The sequence below is a fragment of the Mytilus edulis genome, chromosome 9 (genome assembly GCF_963676685.1).
Source record: "Mytilus edulis chromosome 9, xbMytEdul2.2, whole genome shotgun sequence".
NCBI lineage: Eukaryota > Metazoa > Mollusca > Bivalvia > Mytilida > Mytilidae > Mytilus > Mytilus edulis.
In genome coordinates, this window is record NC_092352.1 from 22401222 (window position 1) to 22426552 (window position 25331).

General features: G+C 32.9%; 1 protein-coding gene across 3 annotated transcripts in view; it reads left to right on the top strand.

The window, feature by feature from the left end:
* The first annotated feature begins 351 nt into the window (after window positions 1-351).
* Window positions 352-25331, top strand: part of LOC139487809 (small G protein signaling modulator 3 homolog) — a 38359-nt gene continuing 13379 nt past the window's right edge. For 2 of the 3 annotated variants that reach the window (XM_071272938.1, XM_071272940.1), the window contains exons 1-15: window positions 366-544; window positions 1191-1363; window positions 1665-1731; window positions 4019-4149; window positions 4468-4662; window positions 6379-6513; window positions 7151-7267; window positions 7673-7751; window positions 8789-8934; window positions 10506-10601; window positions 11273-11401; window positions 15491-15679; window positions 16103-16258; window positions 16720-16883; window positions 17366-17459. In XM_071272938.1, coding sequence (XP_071129039.1) covers window positions 478-544; window positions 1191-1363; window positions 1665-1731; window positions 4019-4149; window positions 4468-4662; window positions 6379-6513; window positions 7151-7267; window positions 7673-7751; window positions 8789-8934; window positions 10506-10601; window positions 11273-11401; window positions 15491-15679; window positions 16103-16258; window positions 16720-16883; window positions 17366-17459 — 1938 coding nt within the window. In that variant the 5' untranslated portion in view covers window positions 366-477. Of the gene's footprint in view, window positions 545-1190; window positions 1364-1664; window positions 1732-4018; window positions 4150-4467; window positions 4663-6378; window positions 6514-7150; window positions 7268-7672; window positions 7752-8788; window positions 8935-10505; window positions 10602-11272; window positions 11402-15490; window positions 15680-16102; window positions 16259-16719; window positions 16884-17365; window positions 17460-25331 lie in introns of all 3 variants that reach the window. The other variant, XM_071272941.1, reaches the window with a different exon arrangement.

Genomic DNA, 25331 nt, shown 5'->3' on the forward strand with positions numbered 1-25331 from the left:
GCTTTGCTACAAAATTCATATCAGCCCCCATTTCTTTCTGTTTTCAATAAGCAAGCTTGTTATACCGTTAGTATCACCCAAACCATAGACATACACATGTGTAAAAAAAGTCTCAAAAACATGGGTGCTCCTATTAGTTGGAGGTCTACGACGGCTAAGAGGAGAAAGGGGAAGCAGTAAAAAGTTAAGAACATAGTTCGTTAAAATATAAATATATTTAAACTAACCATCATTTTTTTCTTTTCGTATGGATAAAAAAATATCTGTAGATAGTTATACGGTGATTGAAATGTCCAAGGAATGACTTTGTTCTGAAAGATTTGGTTTTCATTCGATATCGCTTTCACTTCCGGTTTTTAAATTAGTCCGCATGTAAACAAAACAACTGTGCACGTCAGAACCGGGGAAAATCAATAATAATGAATGAAAATGTAGATTAACAACCCACACGTCATGTCATAACAGTAAAACATCAGTATGGAATATGCAAAATCTGTTTTTGGTGGTTGGAATCAGGACGGATATAGTAGTAAAGCCACTGAAGGTAAACGAAAATGGCAAAAAAAAAGGTTAAAAAATGCAGTAGTCTAGGCATAAGTCTATCACCTTTTCTACGGGTCTAACTCTCAATAACAGTTATAAAAAAATGCTCTTTATTATTGTGTAAAGAGTTGTAAATAAACCTAAGCATTCGTAATGATTAGGCCAAACGGAAAAGTGTGTTTAATACTGGGCCAGTTGCCTTTGAAGTCTCATTGGGGGTTCTGATCCCGATCCCGCTTACTGTTTTTTTTCTTCAGATTCATGTATCTAGCTTAGACTCCAATGAGACCCACTTTCCTGTCACATGATGAAAAAAAACCAAGGGAAGGTAGTTTTTTTTTTAAATTTTACACAAGTCTATTGGAGCAACACTGTGACTTTAACAGTGTTTATTCAAAATTGGTCAAAAAACATTAGGGTAGGGATAAAATAAGGGAAGGTACGGGTACAGTTTACACACATATTTTTTGGTTTGGCCTTAAACACAAGTAAAACATGCATGAAAGAAAACTCTGATGTGTGTTATGACTTGTGGAGTAAAATATATTTAGCATTACTTACTTAGCTATATTAATAATTATAATAGCTCAGAAATTGCATTTATTTATAGCTGTACCAACAATAATGTTAACATGATTTTTTTACAGTTGAAACCTTGTCAGAAGATGAAGATGATATTGCACAACAATCTGGACATATTGGCATGTCACCAAGTCACACCACTAGTCCCCAGGGATTTGTACCGACGCCTGGAGGACCTTTTTCAGCACTCACACCATCCATGTGGCCAGAAGATATACTTACAAAACTAAGTAATCAGGTATAATAACACCCTTAAGGATTTATATAAACACACATCAGGTAGATTTTACATATACTGTTATAGCTATAAGATTTCTACCATCCATGCACATACACATGGAATCCATATTGTATATAATACCCAGTATCACACCTACTTCCTTTTTCTTACATTGCAGTTTATATTTGAAAGCGGTCTTGGGTTAAAAAAAATAAAACATTGTTAAGTTTGTTTAACATTTATTATGTTCATGGAATGTTATAACACTTGAACAGAAGAAGAAATAACATCTATAGAAAATTTTAATTTATTCTTGCAGCCAGAAGACCCAAATGGAGAATTGGACTATAGATATGACGAGTTTGGGTTTAAAGTAGAGGAAGAAGGTACAAATGTAGAAACAAATAGTGTTACAGTTATACATGAAGTTATAAAATTGAGAATGGAAATGGGGAATGTGTCAAAGAGCCAACAACCAGACCATACAACAGACAACAGCAGAAGGTCACCAACAGGTCTTCAATGCAGCGAGAAATTCCCGCACCCAGAGGCGTCCTTTAGCTGGCCCCTAAACAAATAGATATACTAGTTCAGTGATAATGAACGCCATACTAAACTCCAAATTGTACACAAGAAACTAAAATTAAAAATAATACAAGACTAACAAAGGCTAAAGGCTCCTGACTTGGGACAGGCGCAAAAAATGTGGCGGGGTTAAACATGTTTATGAGATCTCAACCCTTCTCCTATACCCAGGGCTCACGCTACCAGGCGACTTGGGCAAAGAAGTCGCCTTCCCGACCGTCACTTCGCTTTCCCCGACACCCAAAAGCGAAAACAAGTCGCCCTGTCCATGACGATACTCGCTGTCAGTCGCTTCCGTCATCGGACATTTTCAATTTTTACCAAGTTGATGAAACATCAATTTTTTATTGATAATAACAGAAATTTAGACATAAACGATTCATTATCTTTAGAAAAGAGGTTGAAGCATTGTCTTCCCAGTGTGTAGCAGGTTATTTGATAAAAAATACAACTTTTTATCACTTCACGCATTTCTGCAAGTTCTGGTGCTTGTTACTCGAAAACGTACATCAACCTAAATTTCGGCGGCAAAATAAGTTTGTTACTTCATTTAAATGTGATAAAAGTTGCCTCCAGTAAATGTTTATTCCATTTATTGCATTAAAAACGTCATGTTCCTTTCCAAATAACTTGTCAAACAGCGTTTATTTTTGTAAATTTTCGTCCGCCATTGACCGATTTCTAAACTACGGATCTGAACCGGACCAGCTATGACCGAAATCCGTACTTTTACAATAATTACTACGGATGTACGGATGGAACAGCTGACAGAAGAATATTGATCCCAAAGGAAAAAATTACGCATTCCACACGTATTAAGAGACTTTTGGTTGCATCTAATTAATTGGTGTATATAATTCCCTATATTTTTTATGGATTGTTTCGAACTATTGATTAAAGTTGCTTAACTCTGAGACTATTATACTAATATCAATGTATTATGGCCCAGCTTAATAACTTTTATATTTTTTTATGAGAAACACTGAATTTCATACACAAGATAATTTTAAATCAAATTGTAATTGATATATTATAATTTCTTTACATTTTAAAAATTTTTTTTTTTTTTTTTAGTGCTAGATATTTACTTGGTAGTTTCTCACAAGAACCTTAGTAAAACTTAAACAACTTTTAATTTCAAATGTTACTTTAATTGTAATTTTTTTACTCAGATATGAATTGAACAATATAAAAAGAACATTATTTACATATTGCCCTTTAATTGTAAAATCCAAACATTGTAGCGCACCGCGCGAATGAGCACTTCTATTTCAAATCTCACCACTTCTCCCTATCAGTTTCAAAAAGAGAAGTCACTTCTCCCTATAATTCTGAAGTAGTGTGAGCCCTGTATACCTCTAGCCAATGTAGAAAGGTAAATGCATAACAATATGCACATTAAAATTCAGTTCAGGAGAAGTCCGAGTCAGTTGTCAGTAGATGAAACCAAAGAAATTAAAAAAATGACAATAATACATAAATAACAACAGACTACTAGCAGTTAACTGACATGCCAAATTCCAGACTTGAATTAAAATGATTGGAAGATTATGTGTTCATCATATGAATATCAGGCACAATCCTTCCCGCTAGGGGTTTAGTATCATACCATCATAACATACATTGTATATGAGAGGAACATAACCCGTTGTATAATTTTGATTTTAATACACAGAAAAAAATAATGTTTGCTTAAACATTTATTGAAATGTATCATAAAAAGAACCAACAACAACAAAAAATGGCATTTTAAAATAAACTTTGCAGTTTTATTACAAGTATTAGAGTAGGCTTGGTGCTTAGATGGAAAATCTGTGAATTACCATGATCACGGTGATTAGTTGTTTCCATTTGGTAAAAACATTATCTGTCAATAATTGTTTACTTTTGAAAATCGGCACCTTCAGCACCATTGGCTATTTTCTGGTGTTTATTTTTTCATAATGGAGTACACCATTGATCCTTAGATATCTGAGGATTTAATTTGTTTAGACTTTATCTTTGGTATTTTTTTTATTAAGAACAAAGATCTGTATAAAATACAGTAAATCAGATGGTGTGTATTATGTACCTTTGAACATTTTTCAGATGGACCAGAAGAAAATTCCAGTAAATTATTGAGTACTCCATTTGTTGAGGACCCACAACACAGATTGAAATGGACAGCTTACTTAGAATTTACACATAATAATGAAGTTGGAGACCTGACATGGGACAAGGTATTATTCTATTGCCCTCAGTGAATTCCTTTCCAAATTAATTTTTTTTAAAGTACTAGGCTAGTTTCTTAAAACATTTTTCTGATCATGCTTTTGTATTCATGATAACTTTAAAACAAACGCACAAGCTTGATATAATTCTAAATTTCATGGTTGTATTTTGTATGTCATAAGAATATGAAAAAAGAATTTAAGATTTCTTTTTAAATTTTTTATGGTTTTAAAGGCTTTGATGTTGTGCACATTTTTAGTATGAAGCACTTCTGGGCGTCATACAAAATTCTCTTTAATAGTAAGTGTTGATTGTTTTAAACACAGGTTGAATCAAGGTTACCAAGATCAGATAAGCTGAAGAGCATGGTTAGGTTGGGTATTCCCCACTCATTACGACCACAGATTTGGATGAGACTTTCTGGAGCCCAGGAGAAGAAAGAAAAATCAGATCTTTCATATAAAGATATTGTCAAAGCTAGTTCTAATGACCATTTGATGACATCAAAACAAATTGAAAAGGTATGAAATAGATCAAACATACATGTTATCTTTATTTACTGCAAGGATGCTTAAATACTTTATTGTTTGTTATTATTATGTATTTCCTAGCTATTGAAGAGTAAGTGCTGAAAAAGAAATGAGAAGTTTTATTGCCAATGAGACAAGTGCACTAACAAAATCTTTATATATGAGCTGCATCGGATAATAATCAATGCATCTGTTAACTCATTTTGGTTTGAGAAAAAATCTTTTGCAAAGTCTCTGTTTGAAAATTGAGTTGCTATAAGAACCCTACAACAAACTAAAATTTATCTTTAATATCATACTTGAATGTTCCAAAATCAATCAAAGTCTTACACATGCAGGACTCACGCTACCAGGCGACTAGGGCCAAGAAGTCGCTTTCCCCACCGTCACTTCACTTTCCCCGACCCCCAAAAGCGAAAACAAGTTGCCCAGTTATTTACGATACTCGCTTTTGTCATCGGACATCTTCAATTTTCACCAAGTTGATGAAACATCAATTTTTTATTGATAATTAATTAAATTCAGACATAAATGATTAATTTTCTTAAGAAAAGAGGTTGAAGCATTGTCTTTACAGTGTGTAGCAGGTTATTTAATAAAATAGAAAACTTTTTTAACTTCATGAACTTCTGTAGCTTCTGTTGCTTGTTACTCTAAAATGTACATCAACCTAACTTTTGGCAGCAAAATAAGTTTGTTACTTCATTTAAATGTGACAAAAGTTGTCTCCATAAATGTTTAATCCATTTATTGCATTAAAAAGGTCATGTTCCTTTCCAAATAGCTTGTCAAACATCGTTTATTTTTGTTAGTTTTCTTGCATTCATCAGCCATTGACCGTTTCTAACTATGGATTGAATCCGGACCAGCTATGACCGAAATCCGTATTTTTACAATAATAACTTCGGAGGCATAGATAGAATAGCTGACAGAAGAATAATGATCTCAAAAGGCAAAATTATGCATTCCACACGCATTAACAGATTTTTGGTTACATCTAACTGATTAGTGTATATAATTCCATATAATTTATATGGATTGTTTCAAAATATTGATTTAACTCTGAGACTATTAAACTAATTCAATTTATTATGGCCCAGCTTAACTTTGTATGTATCCTTTGATGAGAAACACTGAATTTCATACATAAGATAGTTTTTATTTAAATTGTAATTTATACATCATAACTTCTTTACCTTTTTGACATAAAAAAAAATAATCTTTTTAGTGCTAGATATTTAGTTGGTAGTTTCTCACAAGAACCTAAACTTAAACAAGTTTGAAATTGAACTGTTACTTTAATTGTATACCCAGATATGAATTGAACAATATAAAAAGAACATTTACATCTCGCCCTTGATACTATAGTAAAATCCAAGCATTGTATCCCAGCGCGCGAAAGAGCACTTCTCTTTCAAATCTCACCACTTCTCCTTATCAGTTTCAGAAAGAGAAGTCACTTCTCCCTATGATTCTGAAGTAGTGTGAGCCCTGCACATCCACATGTATACACTTGCATTAGGTCGATTTCTATCTGGCGCAGCTTATATTTTGCCATATTGGGAAAATACCAAGCAACATCAGATCATCAATGGTTGCGTTTAGTTATTCAATATTTTTGTCATTTAGGAATAATGAAATTGATGGTAAATCTTAAGCTTGATAACATCTGCTTAATGAATGATAAATGTTATTTTTGATTTTCAGGACTTGTTAAGAACAATGCCCAGTAATGCGTGTTTCTGTAACATACATGGTACAGGCATACCTAGGTTAAGAAGAGTATTGCGGGGTCTGGCATGGTTATATCCAGACATTGGATACTGTCAAGGGACGGGAGTGGTAAGTTGCTACACCTCTGTTCTAAAGGAGGGGATTTACTGTGTTTTTTCTCTCTTTCCCGGTCTGAACTTGTATCAGTCACATTTTACTCATCAACTTTAAGTAAGGGTTCTTGATATGTGTCGCCATGCTTTATCTAGTTTTGCCTTACAATCTGATACATTTTCACTTCTTCTAGTGTTTTACTTTCTATTTGCAATAAAACATTTAGAATATGTAAAGTAAGCAAGCAATAGCTAGCAGTACACCTTTTTGATGCTAGCATAGATATATTTAGACATTGGATACTTTTGAGAAACTGGAGTATTTTGTTGACTGAAATTATACTGTATCTAGTTGTTAAGAACAGTATCATTGTCCTCTTTTTCCCTTGTATGGGATACATATAATAGGTAGGGGGCAACATAAACTATTTGTAATGTATAAAGCTTAAAATTTCAGAAGTTAAAAGACCTATATGCTTCACACCCTGTTTGTAGATACCTTATGTAACAAAGTTTCTGTCTGTTTTAAGTACATTGTCCTTGACCTCTTATTCATGGTTCAGTGACTGTTTGAAAAATCCTTTTCTTTCTTTTAGAAAGAACCAAAATCTAGAAATATAACTCTACATTTATCAATATGATTTGTTTTGTAGATTGCTGCCTCTCTGTTATTGTTTATGGAAGAAGAGGATGCTTTTTGGATGATGTGTTCAATCATAGAAGATTTGTTACCTGCATCATATTATTCACATACCTTGATAGGTATACAGGTATGTATATAAAATTGCATTATTGATATATGGATAAGCATCTGTTTATCTGAGAATTGGCAATCCATGGAAAGTCAATTTGTTAGTCAATGTCATTCATCATGAAATAGCAAATCTTTATGACAAACTTATGGAATTGAATTTGAGTACAATGTAAATATGCATTTAAATGGGGTCTTATAGCACCCGATATGATGGCATGCCCCCGAAGATTGCATTCTTCTTCACAAATCTAAAACCATAAATTTCATTTTCATTCTTATAAGAAGTGTGGCCAATTATGAGAAGTTTGGTATGATTTATAAGATGATATTGTATTCTAGGTTTGTGATTTCCTTTTACTGCCTGAGAGTTTGTGCTCACTCTAAAGCTGACTATTAATTGCTAACGATACTTTATTTTCAGGCTGATCAGAAAGTTTTGAGGCAGATACTTATAAACTACTTACCCGATTTAGACTTAGTCCTCAAAGAACATGACATTGGTAAATATAATCATCAACTGAAAGGGTTTGACAAGACTCCATGCTAATTTGAAATATTTTTGAGACAGCTGATTATGGTAGATCTATACATCGTCGTGCAGAAATTATCCGACCATTTCTTCATTTCCTTAAATATTTAATCTTCCCTTTATTTTTGACTCCATTTCGAGTTATTTTCCTGCTTCAGTAATTATGTATTGTCTATTATTTATGCAATTGTAATTTTGATTACAAGAGTTCAAGTACTGAATGTTCATTGTGCATGTGTCAGATTAAGCTATAGTCAATCCATGATAAATCATTGAGACCTAACATAACTATTTAACATATATAAGAGGTGTCAACAGTTATTGTATATTTTTCAAGTGAAAATTTTGTATGTTTAATGTTCAAAACTGGATACAACTTTAAAGTAAACTTATTTGAATATATGACAGTATTTCAAAAGTAAAAACACGATTCTTCCTAATTTTCTTTTTATGCCCCACCTACGATAGTAGAGGGGCATTATGTTTTCTGGTCTGTGCGTCCGTTCGTCCGTCCGTCTGTCCGTTCGTTCGTCCGTCCGTCTGTCCCGCTTCAGGTTAAAGTTTTTGGTCAAGGTAGTTTTTGATGAAGTTTAAGTCCAATCGACTTCAAACTTAGTACACATGTCCCCTATGATATGATCTTTCTAATTTTAATGCCAAATTAGAGTTTTTACCCCAATTTCACGGTCCACTGAACATGGAAAATGATAGTGCGAGTGGGGCATTCGTGTACTGAGGACACATTCTTGTACTTTGTATTTCAACATCCATGTATTTAGGGTTTTATTATTTTCTCATTTTTATTAAGCACTTCAAAATTTAACCAAGTTTGACTTATATGAGTTAAAAATTGATTGAACAAATGAGGAATTATACCAGGACTTACTAAATACCTTGACTAAGCCATGTTTTTGACACAACCAACTTCCATCTTAACATGTTTAGGTTTGACTGTATAACAATTGCTTGCAGTGAATGATGAATACTAACTAGCATGTTACATTTCAGAGTTATCATTAATCAGTTTGCATTGGTTTCTAACCCTGTTTGCCAGTGTGGTACATATGAAAGTTTTACTCAGGATCTGGGATATGTTCTTTAATGAAGGATCTACAATTGTCTTTCAAATGACAATGGGCATGTTGAAAATGAAGGTAATAATAGCATGTAAGAATAAAGTATCCCTGAATGGTCTACTCGTAGTATTTTAGCTTCCAAGTTTGAAAGGTTGTGTTATCAAATATATGCAAGGTTTTACCAGCTCTTTAAAGTGGGTTTTTCTTGCATCACTGCAAAACACATCACACTTGGGAGTAAGTCTTTTTGATTGATCGATTGTTGGTTGCTTAACGTCCAGTGGCAAATGTTTCATGCATATTCAGGACGAGAACAAGTTCACAATAAATACAATAGGTAGGTCTTGTCACAATAGAGGCCATCTGGGATGATGGTCAGTGAAATTTGGACTGCCACTGGAAAATGAGGGTTTAATGGATAGGGACAGAAATTTTGCCTTGCAACAGGCCACCTATGGACCCCTCAAATAGTTGTTGCAAGGGTTCTTAACGTGCAAAGAGCGTGGCACTCTCTACACAAGACATCGGATTTAACGTCCCCATTCTGACCGAACGTGACTTTGAACTTGACACATCCCGCACAGCCAAACAGACGCCCCACTTCAGCAAGCGTTTCAGTGCCGGTCGGGAGAAGACCAAGTGACCATATTTCTATTCCCCAGTCACCCTTGGGGGAAGTCTTTTTGATATTGTAGAGTCATTATATTACCTTAGGTGATATGTCTTCCTTCCGATTTACCCTGTGAACTAATACATTTGAAATATGATGGATGGCTGTTTAATGTCCATTTTCAGATTAACTGTACTCTTAGGAAAAGAACTTGTCAATGTCATATGAGTATAAACCCAGAACACAACAGAATTATTAACATGCTAGTTCACAAGGTAACAGGAAAACATAATACACTAACTTTAACATATTATTCTGACTTATTTCTTTATTCTGCATGCTAAGTGCAGAAACAGCAAATGCCAATTTTAAATGCTGGTTTGACCTGGGCTACTCGGTTTGATCCTTCGACCACCCACATTTGAGGCAGGCACATGACCACTGATGTGGTTCATTTAAAGTATTATGATACTAATTTTGGTGTTCTAAACTTGTTTGTTAAATTTTTATGCTGTATGTTAAGAAGACATCACTTAACCAATCCCTTCACAATGAATTAATAAACAAAAGGAATCAACTTCAATATACCGTCAGTAAATGAGTAAGCAGCATGCATAGTATCCCAAAGTTGGATCAGTAAATAACATGTATAATATTCCCACTGTGGGTCAGTTACCATGTATGATATTCCCACTGTGGGTCAGTTACCATGTATAATATTCCCACTGTGGGTCAGTTACCATGTATAATATCCCAAAGTTGAATCAGTAAATAGCATCTATAATATCCCAACAGTGACTCAGGTAGCATCATGAATAATATACCCAAGTGAATCAGTAAACAATATGTATAATATTCCCACTATTGGTCATTTAACATGTATCATTTTCAAAAGTAGAATCAGTAATTAGAAACAGCATGAATAGTAAGTACCCTAACAGTGAATCCGGTAACATCATGTATAATATACCCCCAGTGAATCAGTAAACAATATGTCTAATATATTTTTTACCTAATGGTTGTTTATTTTTCTGTTCAGGAAACCGAATTGAAGTGTTTAGATAACTCAGCCCAGATATTTAATTCTCTGTCAGATGTACCTGGTGATGTCCAAGATGTGGATGAACTAATAGAGGTATGTAACAAAAATGTTTATAAGGTAGAAGGTCATTGTGTGTCTTGTGATATTTTTGTTTTCTCAGGAACTACAATACAAGGATTTCTGAAATTTGGTTTCAGGATTTATACAAGTCAGCTATACCGTGTGATGAGTTTTCAGATCATCACTCAACAACTTCCTGTTTACCGAACACTTGCATATTTTTACACTATTAAAATTATCCACTTGCGGCGGGGGTATCATCAGTGAGCGGTAGCTCACAGTTTTACTTGTTGTTTTAGTGCAATTTTAGTTGCTGTTTTTTTATTATCCCTTTGATATTTTCTGTATTTCTTTTATCAAGAGTTGCTAGAAATTCAAAATTGATAAAGATAAAACAACAAAAAAAATATGTAAAATCATAGATAAATGTCGTTTCAATATTTAAGTACCTGTATTTTTATGCCCCTGCCATAGTGTAGGGGGCATTAAGTTTTACCATTGTACATCCATACGTCCCAGAGTGGGTTTCTGTTCTCTAACTTTAAATTGCCTCAAGAAAATGTTATGAAACTTATACACAATGCTTATTACCACAAAATACAGATCAAGGTTGAATTTGGACACATTCCCCGTTTATTATAATTTAATTTGCATTATTCATGATATGTTAGTAAGAAATATTTCATTTGATTGTAATTTTACAGATTGCCTTCAGAATCAGTGGGTCTCTGACTGATGTTGTGATAGAATCTCATAGAAGAAAACATTTAGCCTACTTAATGGCTGACCAAGGTGCTATTGTTAGCCCCCAATCAAATAATTTACCAAAACAGGTGAGGGTTTTAATTTGATTTTGATTAGTCACTTATTGAACAGTGCTAAGTATCCTCTATCTGTTGCATTGTATTTAAGATTATTTGTTCACATATAAGTTGTATTATAGAAGTAGATGAGATATCTCAATAAATTTTACCAGAATGTATATACAGATATAATCTCACAAAATTGTACATGTATAACTATAGTATTAATGAATGGGTGTTTTTAGCTCACCTGGCCCGAAGGGCCAAGTGAGCTTTTCCCATCACTTTGCGTCCGGCGTCCGTCGTCCGTCGTCGTCCGTCGTCGTCGTCGTCGTCGTTAACTTTTACAAAAATCTTCTCCTCTGAAACTACTGGGCCAAATTAAACCAAACTTGGCCACAATCATCATTGGGGTATGTAGTTTAAAAAATGTGTGGCGTGACCCGGCCAACCAACCAAGATGGCCGCCATGGCTAAAAATAGAACATAGGGGTAAAATGCATTTTTTGGCTTGTAACTCAAAAACCAAAGCATTTAGAGCAAATCTGACATGGGGTAAAATTGTTTAGCAGGTCAAGATCTATCTGCCCTGAAATTTTCAGATGAATCGGACAACCCGTTGTTGGGTTGCTGCCCCTGAATTGGTAATTTTAAGGAAATTTTGCTGTTTTTGGTTATTATCTTGAATATTATTATAGATAGAGATAAACTGTAAACATCAATAATGTTCAGCAAAGTAAGATTTACAAATAAGTCAACATGACCGAAATGGTCAGTTGACCCCTTTAGGAGTTATTGCCCTTTTTAGTCCATTTTTAACCATTTTTCGTAAATCTTAGGTATCTTTTACAAAAATCTTCTCCTCTGAAACTACTGGGACAAATTAATCCAAACTTGGCCACAATCATCATTGGGGTATGTAGTTTAAAAAATGTGTGGCGTGACCCGGCCAACCAACCAAGATGGCCGCCATGGCTAAAAATAGAACATAGGGGTAAAATGCAGTTTTTGGCTTATAACTCAAAAACCAAAGCATTTAGAGCAAATCTGACAGGGTAAAATTGTTTACCAGGTCAAGATCTATCTGCCCTGAAATTTTCAGATGAATCGGACATTCTGTTGTTGGGTTACTGCCCCTGAAATGGTAATTTTAAGGAAATTTGGCTGTTTTTGGTTATTATCTTGAATATTATTATAGATAGAGATAAACTGTAAACAGCAATAATGTTCAGCAAAGTAGGATCTACAAATAAGTCAACATGACCAAAATGGTCAGTTGACCACTTTAGGAGTTATTGCCCTTTATAGTCAATTTTTAACCATTTTTCGTAAATCTTAGTAATCTTTTAAAAAAATCTTCTCCTCTGAAACTACTGGGCCAAATTTAACCAAACTTAGCCATAATTGGGGTATCTAGTTAAAAAAATGTGTCCAGTAACTCGGCCAACAAACCAAGATGGCCACCATGGCTAAAAATAGAACATGGGGGTAAAATGCAGTTTTTGGCTTATAACTCAAAAACCAAAGCATTAAGAGCAAATCTGACAGGAAGTAAAATTGTTGATCAGGTCACGATCTATCTGCCCTGGAATTTTCAGATGAATCGGATAATCGGTTGTTAGGTAACAATGCTGCCCCTGAATTGGTAATTTTGAGGAAATTTTGCTGTTTTTTTTGTTATCTTGAATATTATTATAGATAGAGATAAACTGTTAACAGCAATAATGTACAGCAAAGTAAGAACTAAAAATAAGTCACTATGACCAAAATAGTCAATTGACCCCCTAAGGAGTTATTGCCCTTCATAGTCAATTTTTAACAATTTTGTTAAAATTTGAAGATTTTCAATAACATTTTCCACAGAAAGTACTGTTATAGATAGAGATAATTGTAAGCAGCAAGAATGTTTAGTAAAGTAAGATCTACAAACACATCACCATCACCAAAACACAATTTTGTCATGAATCCATCTGTGTCCATTGTTTAATATTCACAAAGACCAAGGTGAGCGACACAGGCTCTTTAGAGCCTCTAGTTATAATGGCCCTGTTATATGTCCAAGGTCTGTAATAATGGTCGAGGAAGTCTGCAATGGCCCGAGGCAACTCTGAGGGCTAGCCTATTACAGACATCCGAGGCCATTATTACTGACCGAGGACATATAACAAGGCCATTATAAAAACACCCATTTGTTAATACATTTATTAACCAACTGAACAAAAGTGTATGTGTTGCTGCTAACTTGATGTACTGTCTTACTCTTTTAATGACAGTTTAGTTTGAACAATAATTAGTACTTCACCATTATAAAGCTTTAATATACCAAATATCCAAGATATTAAGTTGAAAGACTGAGATATGTGTTAAAAAACAGGATGAACAGTGATCCCTTTATATGGTTCTTTAATGTTAACAAGGATTATAGTTCAAAGTGTCTGCATTGTTTATTTTCATTGTTTTATATATGTAAACTGTATATTATGTATAATGTTTTAAGCCATTGGCCCATATGGGCGTAAAGTGCTTTTCAGTAAAGTAAAAAAAAAAAGTTAACGTTGGTTGCTGGTTACTAAATTAAATAAAATACAAAAAGGTATTATACTCTTTACAACTTAGTTTTATTAACTTTATTAAAAACCCTAACAGGGCTTAATACAGACAAACTGATTAATACAGGGCCATTACAGAAAAACAGGGCCATTACAGAAAAAAACAGGGCCATTACAGAAAAACATATAATTTTTAATAAACAGTCACTTTTGGCAATAATGCACTTATTTGGTTAATAAAATAAGATATATGACCTTGTAATTATGCTTCAGTGATGGTTTGAACAAATATTTTATTCCTATTTTACGAAAAATTTATTTTGATCTTACGGACTAATAATTTCCTTTCTCAGTATAATATAGTGATACGAAAGGAAAGATAATCGCTAAAAACTAAGGGAGCATGTGTTGTCATAGGAAAAATAGCGTTAAACAGATTATCATTAGTTATCTCAACCCGATTGCTTTTCTCACTTTCGCCATAGCAGCTCAAATGAGAAAATATCTTTGAGATGACCAACAATAATCTATAGATATAGCAAGCATTTGAAATGTGGCAGACATTTGAATATCAGAAATATTTGAATAGATATAGTAAAATGAGTTTTTATCAAATTGCATTTAATTTATCTTTAAGTTATTCATTACCTATAAATAGATTCTTACTATTTACAGGCCGAATTATTTGTCTGTTTTAAAAGCTGTCAGACTGTAAGTGGCAGAGTCCATAGGATCTTAACCTGCAGTATTTTTTTGCAGTCTCACCAATGATTATACTTTGGTTTATTTGTTGTCAGAAGCCTTATAAAGTGGGTTTTAATAATCCCAGCTTGCAATTTTGTCTGTTTAATATAACCATATATATTTCATGATCTTTTTTATGCCCCATTTCTGGTCATTATGTTTTCTGGTCTGAACGTCCGTCTGTTCGTTCGTCTGTCCATCCCTTCGTCCCACTTCAGGTTATAGTTTTTGGTCGAGGTAGGTTAAAGTTTTTGGTTGAGGTAGTTTTTGAAGAAGTTGAAGTCCAATCAACTTGAAACTTACTACACATGTTCCTTCTGATATGATCCTTCTGATATGATCTTTCTAATTGTATTGCCAAATTAGAGATTTTACCCCATTTTCACGGTCCACTGAACATAGAAAATGATAGTGCGGATGGGGCATTCATGTACATTCTTGTTTTTCTTCTAGATTTCAGTAACCCATGTTATATTATATACTTATTTTAAGTGATCGTTTTGTTTGAAAAATTAGTCTTGTGTAAGTTTTGAAGAGAAATGTGTTACAAGGTAATAGGGCAAGTTTTTTTTCTAGCAAAAAAGTAGTCCATGTCCAAATGAAAAAAAAATTGTCTAGGTTTCTGTCTCATTAAGACATTTCAGGCCACCCATATTTCCTATTATTGGTTTATCATTAAATGATCAGGAAAACTTATTACGATCTTGATTTATTTAATATTATAATGTTTTTAATCTCTTTTCTAAAGTTGAATTGAAGAATGAAAATATTTTTCTATATTTGATATTTTATGAATATTATTGAAATGACATACTTATTCTTATAGCAATTGAATAAAAGGCATTTAAGGAGGTCACGGTCTTTAGTGTCAACGTTACTTTGGGGTGATCAAGAAGATGATGATTTTGGAAAAGCCAAGAATATTAAGCAGACAGAGTTACTTGTAGATCTTAGAGAAGCTATACTGCAAATAGCAAGACATTTCCAGTCGCTTGATCCCAAAAACAATAAAGTGGTGAGTAACTAAAGAAAAGCTTTGTGACAAAAAGTGATACTGTTCAAGTACCTTGATCCTAAATTCAATTTTAATTTGTTAAAGTGTAGCTCTATAACAAACTATGGTAACTTTCAGTCCTTTGATCTTTAAATCAATCAAGTGATAATTTACCAAAGAAAAGTTAAATAAGTTATAGTGAACACTTTTAATTCCTTGATTAAAAAATAATAAAGTGAAATGAAAAGTTACCAAAGAGAAGTAATACTACAAATAGCAGGACACTTTAAGTTCCTTGATTCTAGAAATAATAAAAACATGGGAAGTTACCATGGAATGCTATAATAAAAATAGTATGAAGGTCAAATGGTAGTTCATTAAAGAGTAAAAAATAATATTTAATTATATTTACTGAATTTTAATGACACATTGTAATTTTGTTAGAACCTGATAGCTGACTATACGATGGAGAGTCATGCCAAGGATCTAGAGAACTATGTTAATGTGGCAAGAAATAAACGAAGGAGAGCTAAAGCATTGTTAGACTTTGAAAGACATGATGATGATGAGTTAGGATTTAGAAAGAATGATATAATCACAGTAAGTAAGATTTGTTAAAAGTGAATAATTATTAATGCAGATATGCATATTAAGGAAAAATTACTTGGTTTCTAAATTACCTGTATAATTATTTAAAAAGCTTTTTAGAAAAATTAAATACTTTGTTAGAAGTGTAAAACATTTCCTTCTTGTTTTAAAAGTTTTAAAAAAATATATTGCAAGACAAACATATTGTTAGAAGTTCAGAAATGCTAATTTGCAAGGGATGAAGAAGCTAATTATTCTCCTTCATAGCTAAGAATAAAATTTACTTTCCAATATATTGATTCAAATTATAATTTAGAGACAGATTCCTGATTACAGATATGGTATAAGCTGTAACAAAACATTCCTCTAACCTCTGTAAAAATGTATTGTAAATATTGGCGACTAGGCAATCTGGAAAATTTACAGTTGTTATGTATTATTGAAACGATAATGTTATTGACATTTTATTACAGATAATCTCTCAGAAAGATGAACATTGTTGGGTAGGAGAATTGAATGGACTCCGTGGATGGTTTCCTGCCAAGTTTGTGGAAGTTTTGGATGAGAGGAGTAAACATTATTCTTCAGCAGGAGACGACAGTGTAACGGAAACAATAACAGATCTAGTCAGAGGAAGGTAAGTGTAAAGTATAAAATAGTTTTCTTCCTAAGTGAAAATCAAATGTCACATCATAAATAACATAGATACTGAAAATTCAAAACTTATTGCGATTTTGAAGAAAGGACCAAAAAAAAATTACCGTAAAAATTGTATGAATATGTAGAATATTATTTAAGGTCAACAAATAAAATAACTATCCATTAGTCACGAACTGATGCTTTCATTTACCAGGACTGTTTTTATTTCTTTAAAAGAAGAAAAATAACTCTGTTGTGCTTAAAATTATTTGAGCTTCTCTGTAGTTACTCACCACTATCAAAACAGTGTAGAATGTCAACTCATTAAACTTGCAGGTAATTCAAATTCCAAAAAGGGCTTTATTGGAAACATGAAGCTTGAAGGAAGTAGTAAAGAGTATGGTAAACTTGTTTCCATTGGTCAAATGACATAAGATGATAAATTTTCAACTTGTAATCAAGTTATGAATATTTTTGTAGTTTGTGTCCAGCACTGAAGCAGGTATTTGACCATGGATTAAAGAGATCTAACTTACTTGGTTCTACTTGCCATCCATGGCTCTTCTTAGAGGAGGTGAGTAATCATTTAGTAAATGTATTAATTTATGTTGTGAATTTGTTTTGAAGGAACAAGTGTTGACTTTTGTAATTTCTACCATGGACTCCTTTTGTATTAGATAAGCCAATGCAAGTGTGCATCTGTTTAATAGTGAGGGATGTTTGACAATAGAGTTAAATTTGATCCAAGGGAGAGATTGAGTTATTTGCTTTCTTTAGTGATACATTGTAGTGCCATGCTTTTTTCATGGTTTAGAACCATTTCAACAACTCTTTAGAGGGTTATAGGTGGCGTGGCGCAAGGTAAACTTTCTGCCCATTTCCAAATATCTTTTTTTCAGATCTACTTTGCAGAACCTTCTTTTTTATTTACTGCTAATTGTTCTTGACTTGAATATGAAAGATATGCATCAATGATTATCTGAAAAAGAAAAGTATAGAAAAACCTTGTCAATTTCCCAAGAGTTGTCTGCCTTGGTACATGTATACTGTAAAAGTTATTGTTTTAATTATTTTATTTTTGGAATTAAACTATCAACTAAGGTTATAGTCAAAGGTAATCTTTAAAAATGGCAATGTTAAGTCAGAGTTGATCTTAGGGCATGAAAGAAGTCTTTTGTTTTAAGTATTTTTTTTGTCACTTTTGCCAATTTTGATTATTTTAATGTGTTGTCATTCATACTACTCAAGACAACAGCAGATAATTAGTGTTCTTATTTTCTTATATTGAACATGACTACAAAGAAGTAGATTGAAACAAATTTGCAATGAGCATCTACTATTTAAATATATAATCTATGTGATTTTAAATGATTCCACATCAATTTCTGCTTAGATTCAGTTTTGGTTTCACTTGGTCAGCACCTCATAAGGAACATTCATGCCATGTTTGGTTTCATTCCATTCAGTGGTTCTCTAGAAGAAGTTCAAAATGTAAAAAGTTAACGATGACGACGGACGACAGACGCCAAGTGATGTTCTCATACTAAAACTCGGACTCGGCCAGTTTATACCAGTTTGTTAATTCACAAATCCCTAAAACTTTTCAGAATTTAATCAAACTTGCACAAATTTTTTTCAAAGCAGAAAGTTGTACATCATCTATTTTGATTTTTCATTCAAGTGATTTTTCATACAAACATGGACTTCCCAATTTCTACATAATCAGTGTATGTTAATCCACAAGTCCTTGAAAGTTGTTTGACAGTCACAGAGTTCAACCAAACTTGTTCATAATTTTCTACAGGACTTTAGTTGTGCAATTTTTATTTTAAGTTTGATCTGAATGATTTTCAAGATTACCATACCAAAACATGGACTTAACCTTTTCTGCTTATACTATTTGTAGAATACAGACAACACATACAACTCTTATATGGAAGACAAACACATTTTCATTCAGTCATTCAAGCTAGGATACATGTATATATGAAAGACTTGCATATTTGGTTTTGATTGCGATCATCTAATTACAAGAATTTTGGTCCTTGTCTTTTGATGGAAGTTGATATTGGATATAAGTTTAGATCATAATTTTGAGCTCCATAGTTAGAAATAATGTGCAAAACTTTTTAGAGAGAGAGAGAGAGAGAGAGATATGTCAAATAAACAATTTGCCTAATTAGTATTAATGTTTTTTATAACATAACAATAATGAGCTGGAAAAAAGTATTGTTTCTGGTCTCATCAGTTTACAGGGTGGATCCAGCCATTTTCAAAATGGGATTTCAACCATATTTCCCCATTCAAATACATTGATGGTCCCAAAAAAGGGCAGTACTCCTACCCCCGGGATCAGAGGCGGATTTAGGAGGGCCCGGGCCCCCCTTTTTGGGAAAAAATTTGGTTGCTTATTTAAGGAATCAATGAAGCGTGACTGGAGCGGTCCCCTCTTAGGTCAGTCAGTGGGCCCCCACTTATGAAAATTTCTGGATCCGCCACTGGGGATCCACCTCTCCTTGGATATGTCACTGGATTACTCAAACAAAATAATTAGAATTCAAAATAGGTCAAACTATCCTATTTTACATACCAATGTTGACTTTCTCCCTAAGGTACATTTTTTAAAAGTTGAATTATATCTTAGAATTTTGAATTATCAGTTGACATGTAATAAGGTATATGATAATGCCACACCTGATTGTTACTATCATTATCTTTGCTTACATACATAACAGATCATCTGAGAGAGAGAGAGAGAGTTTTAGATTATCAGTCCACATGTAATAAGGTATATGATAATGCCAAACCTGATTATTATTATCATTAAATGATTATCTCTGCTTACATAATGGATCATCTGATAAATGACATGTTAAAAGTAGGATAAATTGTTTATAATGACCTGATACTGTATCAGCATGTGACAATAGCATTATTTATTCTAAGATAATTGTTAATATGTTACAAATAACTAAGAGATAAACAACAGATATAGATCAGGGTCATATAGGTTTAAATGTCAAAACAGGGGTATTTCAAGAATTGTTATTGTTAACAAAGGGTCAACTGACCACAAAAATAAGTTAATACCTGCTTGAATACTATTTTATATTTAAATCACATTTTACTACGAGTAATAATGATATAATCTAGATAGTGGACTGCTGTACTATAGATTTAAGTATTGTTTACCACAAAGATATTCCCCTTGATGTCCATTATTTAGAGGTGTCCTTTTTTTGTGATTTTTGTCGAGCCTGCAACTTTTGTTGCAGAAAGCTCGACATAGGGATAGTGATCCGGCGGCGGCTACGGCGGCGGCGTTAGCTAACTTCTTAAAAGCTTTATATTTTAGAAGGTGGCAGACCTGGATGCTTCATACTTTGTATATAGATGCCTCATGTTACAAGTTTCCGTCAGTCACATGTCCAATGTCCTTGACCTCATTTTCATGGTTCAGTGACCACTTGAAAAAAAAGTTCAGATTTTTTGTAATGTTGAATTCTCTCTTATTATAAGTAATAGGATAACTATATTTGATATGTGCGTACCTTGCAAGATCCTCATGTCTGTCAGACAGTTTTCACTTGACCTCGACCTAATTTCATGGATCAGTGAACAAGGTTAAGTTTTGGTGGTCAAGTCCATATCTCAGATACTATAAGCAATATGGCTAGTATATTCGGTGTATGGAAGGACTGTAAGGTGTACATGTCCAACTGGCAGGTGTCATCTGACCTTGACCTCATTTTCATGGTTCAGTGGTTATAGTTAAATTTTTGTGTTTTGGTCTGTTTTTCTCATACTATATGCAATAGGTCTACTATATTTGTTGTATGGAATGATTGTAAGGAGTATGTGTCTAGCGGGCAGATGTCATGTGACCTTGACCTCATTTTCATGGTTCAGTGGTCAAAGTTAAGTTTTTGAGTTTTGGTCTTTTTATCCAATTCTATATGCCAAAGGTCAACTATATTTGGTGTATGGAAATATTTTATGATCTTTATGTCAGTTGCGCAGGTTTTATTTGACCGTGACCTCATTTTCACGGTTCATTGCACAGTGTTAAGTTTTTGTGTTTTGGTCTATTTTTTTTAAACTATAAGTAATAGGTCAACTATATATGTTGTATAGAAGCATTGTTAGCTGTATATGTCTGCCTGGCATGGTTCATCTGACCTTGACCTTATTTTTCAAGGTTCATTGGTCTTTGTTTAGTTGTCTTGGTTAATGTTCTGTTTGTGTGATAGTTGTAATAAAGCTTAGCTTTATACTTAGGACTATCAACATAATATCAATGATTAGTAAAGAAGGCGAGACATTTCAGCGTGTGCACTCTTGTTCTTTTAACTATTACACTGTCATTTTTTTTCTATGGCCCCTCCACCTGGACAGAGAGAATTGGCTAGGAAATGCCGTTTTCCTACTACTTCTCAGGCAACCATTCTAACTGACAGCCATAAAAAGCACAAAAGTGTTGAAAGTAGTGTTAAACACCAATCAATCATTCAGTTATATCTGAAAATAAACTGACTGAGTCTACAACAAAATCTTGAAATCTTGAATCTTGGTAAACAAACAGGTCACACTATAAGTCTTACCCCTTATATGTTGAGGAGTACAGGACCCTTCTCACCTAAGGTTCTTAAAATATTACCCTGTTTTGTAATGAATGAGATCTAGATCTTGTTTCAATTTTTCGAACCCATTTTTTCCAGAATTGTTAATTTTGAATGATTATTTAAGATAGAAGTTATTGTAGTGCCAATATCCTTTATTTCTAGCTTTTAGTTCCATTAAGCAAGGTTGACCTTAGACTAACTGTGTTTGAAGTTTTATATGGCCCTAGGCTTTTGTTATTCATATTTATATAAACTTTTCATATCAAAAGTCCAACACTAAGTTTGTCAGTAATAGATTTCTGGACATTATAATCTGTACTGTAAGTTTATACATGTATCACAAAAGTACAATTCATATTTATAGTACGAGTATTAAAGGATAGATAGGTTATCATTCTAAATATAAGTACAAATACTAATAGATTATAATGCCATTATAATTAATCAGTGAATGACCTCAACATTTGATTAAACACAAGGGTCACATTCACTACATTGCAGTGTAAAAATATTCATTTCTTTTCAGGGGTGGATCTAGACAAACCCGGGAAAAGGGGGAGTGGGTTCCAAATATATGTCCCCATTCAAATGCATTGATTCTCAAAACAAATGGTGATTCCTATCTATTTCTTTTCGTTATATTTATTTACATTTAGATGATTAGTTTTAATCACTGAAAAATGTAGAAACAAACAACCTGGTAGGTGGGATAGCATGAATCCTAAGATCCAACAGATACATATACCGAACAAAGAAAAGTTGAAAAAAAACCTGTCAAACTGTAATTACTTTCAACGCATTAGAAATTGACATTGTGCAAATCTGGAGAAGTTAAACATGCTTGCATGTGCTATGCAGCACTAATATTTCTGAAAGTTTCAATTAAAAGTTCTGCCAATTTCTATAAAGAAGATTTCTGCCAATTCCTATTTAAAAGATTTCTGCCAATTTCTTTAAAATAGAGATCTGCCAATTTTTACAAGAACATAATTATTTTAAATACTTTCTCGTTTACATTTTACAGTACAATCCAATAAATCGAATCTCTGAAGATCAAAAGTGATCATTAGTGAAATCTAGTTCCATCTTGGTATAAAATTGTGGGACTGAATTCAAAGTTTTTGGATAATTTTCAATCACTTTATTGCATATTCACTATGACTCTTGTAAAAATTACAACATCTTTATCAAATAAGTATGTTTGCATTACTGTACCCTCAGAGATTGAATAAAGACACTTGATTGTTGTTGTCAAATGAGTTTAAGATTTGATTTCAAATAAAAATCATGGGTTTTTAATATTTGATACCAAAATGGGTCTGGTTGTCTTTTCTTACATATTCCATTCTGTTATATGTAATTATACCCAATGCTACAAAGTATCAAAGGGGTATGCATACAATTATGTTGGTCACTCTGTCAGTTGGTCAGTAGTATTCCTTTAAGATGTTAGTTTCAATATTTTTCACTGGATTGCAACCATACTCAAGTATGTTGTCATGTATAATGAGAGGAAGATCCTTAGTGATATATTGAGGCCACTTTGTCTTAGGTCAAGATCGTTGTTACTAAAAAATATTCTGAAATTTTAGCAGAATTTTATGAAAAGTGGTTTTAGATGCTTAATTAAATACTACATAAGACATTGCAATATTACTTGACTATATAGTCACTTTGCTATAAGAGTAAAATTCCTCCTTATTATGAGGTCACTTAATCTAAGTAGGAGATAATAATTGCCAATAATAAACTGACATTTGTGCATAAAAATGAATTTCCAGATACTAATCAAATAGGTTTGCAACCATACTTTTATGTACAGTTCCATTCAATTAGAGGAAAATCACTATTTGTTTTAAGGTTTATATTTCATTGGACTAGGTCAAAGCTTCTAAAATAGACTGAAATTTGTAAAGAAAAGTGGGTTCCATTTGCTCTATCAAACATGCATATGAGAGTACAGTACGACTTTGAATGCATTACACATATTTTAGAGGAGGATCCCGTTTGATTTTAAGGTCACTGGGTCAAAGGTCAAGGTCATAGATTCTAAAAAATATATATTGTAACACCAATATTACTGCCTGAAATTATAACCAAAAAGATTAATACCGGGGTATCTTAAAGTTGACAGAAAAAATCTGTTATTATGTATTATGTATGGTGTGAGGTATGTGAGATTGCTTACTAAAGATTCTTTTATTCATACTATGTCTCTAACAACTGGTATACTCATGAAAGATAATTTCATCAGCTTTTTAGCTCACCTGGCCTGTTTTGAGTTTTGGGCTTTTTATCTAATACTATATGCCATAGGTCAAATATATTTGATGTATGGAAATATTTTATGATCTTTATGTCAGTCGCACAGGTTTTATTTGACCGTGACCTCATTTTCACGGTTCATTGCACAGTGTTAAGTTTATGTGTTTTGGTCTATTTTTCTTAAACTATAAGTAATGGGTCAACTATATATGTTGTATAGAAGCATTGTTAGCTGTACATGTCTGCCTGGCATGTTTCATCTGACCTTGACCTCATTTTCAAGGTTCATTGGTCATTGTTTACTTATCTTGGTTAATGTTAAGTTTATGTGACAGTTGTAATAAAGCTTAGCTTTATACCTATAGGACTATCAACATAATATCAATGATTAGTATAGAAGGCGAGACATTTCAGCGTGTGCACTCTTGTATACAATTTTCATAATTTTATTAAATTTTTATAAATTTTTACAAAATAGTTTCCACTGTCACATTCTTGGCCAAGTTCATTACAGTGTTCTCCCCAGGATATTTGGATAGCGCTGTGGTAAGCGCGTAATTTTCGACAATGCTCAGTAACTTTATTGCGGCGCGCGTTTTGTTTGTAATTGATTTGATGTGTTTTTATTATATTATGCTATTGATGTTTTCTCTTGTAATGATGTCCTCATCATGCTCATGATAGTTACAATGTACCCCTTTGTTTGTTAATGTTTTTGTCTGGATACACATGATATAGAAGAAGAGTCTTTTTTTTTCCTCCATTTTAATGATTATAGATAGAGATAATTGTAAGCAGCAAGATTATTTAGTAAAGTAAGATCTGCAAACACATCACTAACACCAAAACACAATTTTTGTCATGAATCTGTTTAATATGCACTAGAGCCTCTAGTTCTGTATGTTTGCAAAATATTTAGTAGTTCTACACAAAAACTTTACTTCAATACTTGTTGTTAATGAAGTTTTGTTTTCAAATATCAATATCAGTTATAATGACACATAGTCCTATTACATTTCTTACTTGCCACAGACAGTGCCATTCATGGTGTAGCTTTACATGTTTTTTTTTTTTTTTTTTTTTTTTTTTTTGTACTTTATCATATAAAGTATTCTCTGTTTATACTCAAGCTATTAGTCAGTTATGATATGTTCATTAAGTATCTGGATGAAAATCTATAAAAAAAATTGTGTTGTGAGGAAAAAATTACCAGTGGTTTTAAAATTAAATCAACTAAAATACTTGTTTCACCTTAGGAACGATGTTATTTTGTTATTCAGATAAACGGTGTTCATCTTTTTTAAGAACAAAAGATCAAAGACTTTTTTTAAATGCATAAGAAATAGTTTTCAAGACAAGGTGAGGGGTAACCCAGTGTATACTGGCTCATTGTTGAAAATGGGTCACCCTTTTGTTTTACTTAAATTTTAACGTATTGATTGTATCTATGAAATATCAGTGCCACCATAATACCTGATTTAATTCTGTTTTCTATACTTAATAATGCTGATGGTATACTATAAATTGCTGATCACTACAACTTGGTCAAGTTTCAACCC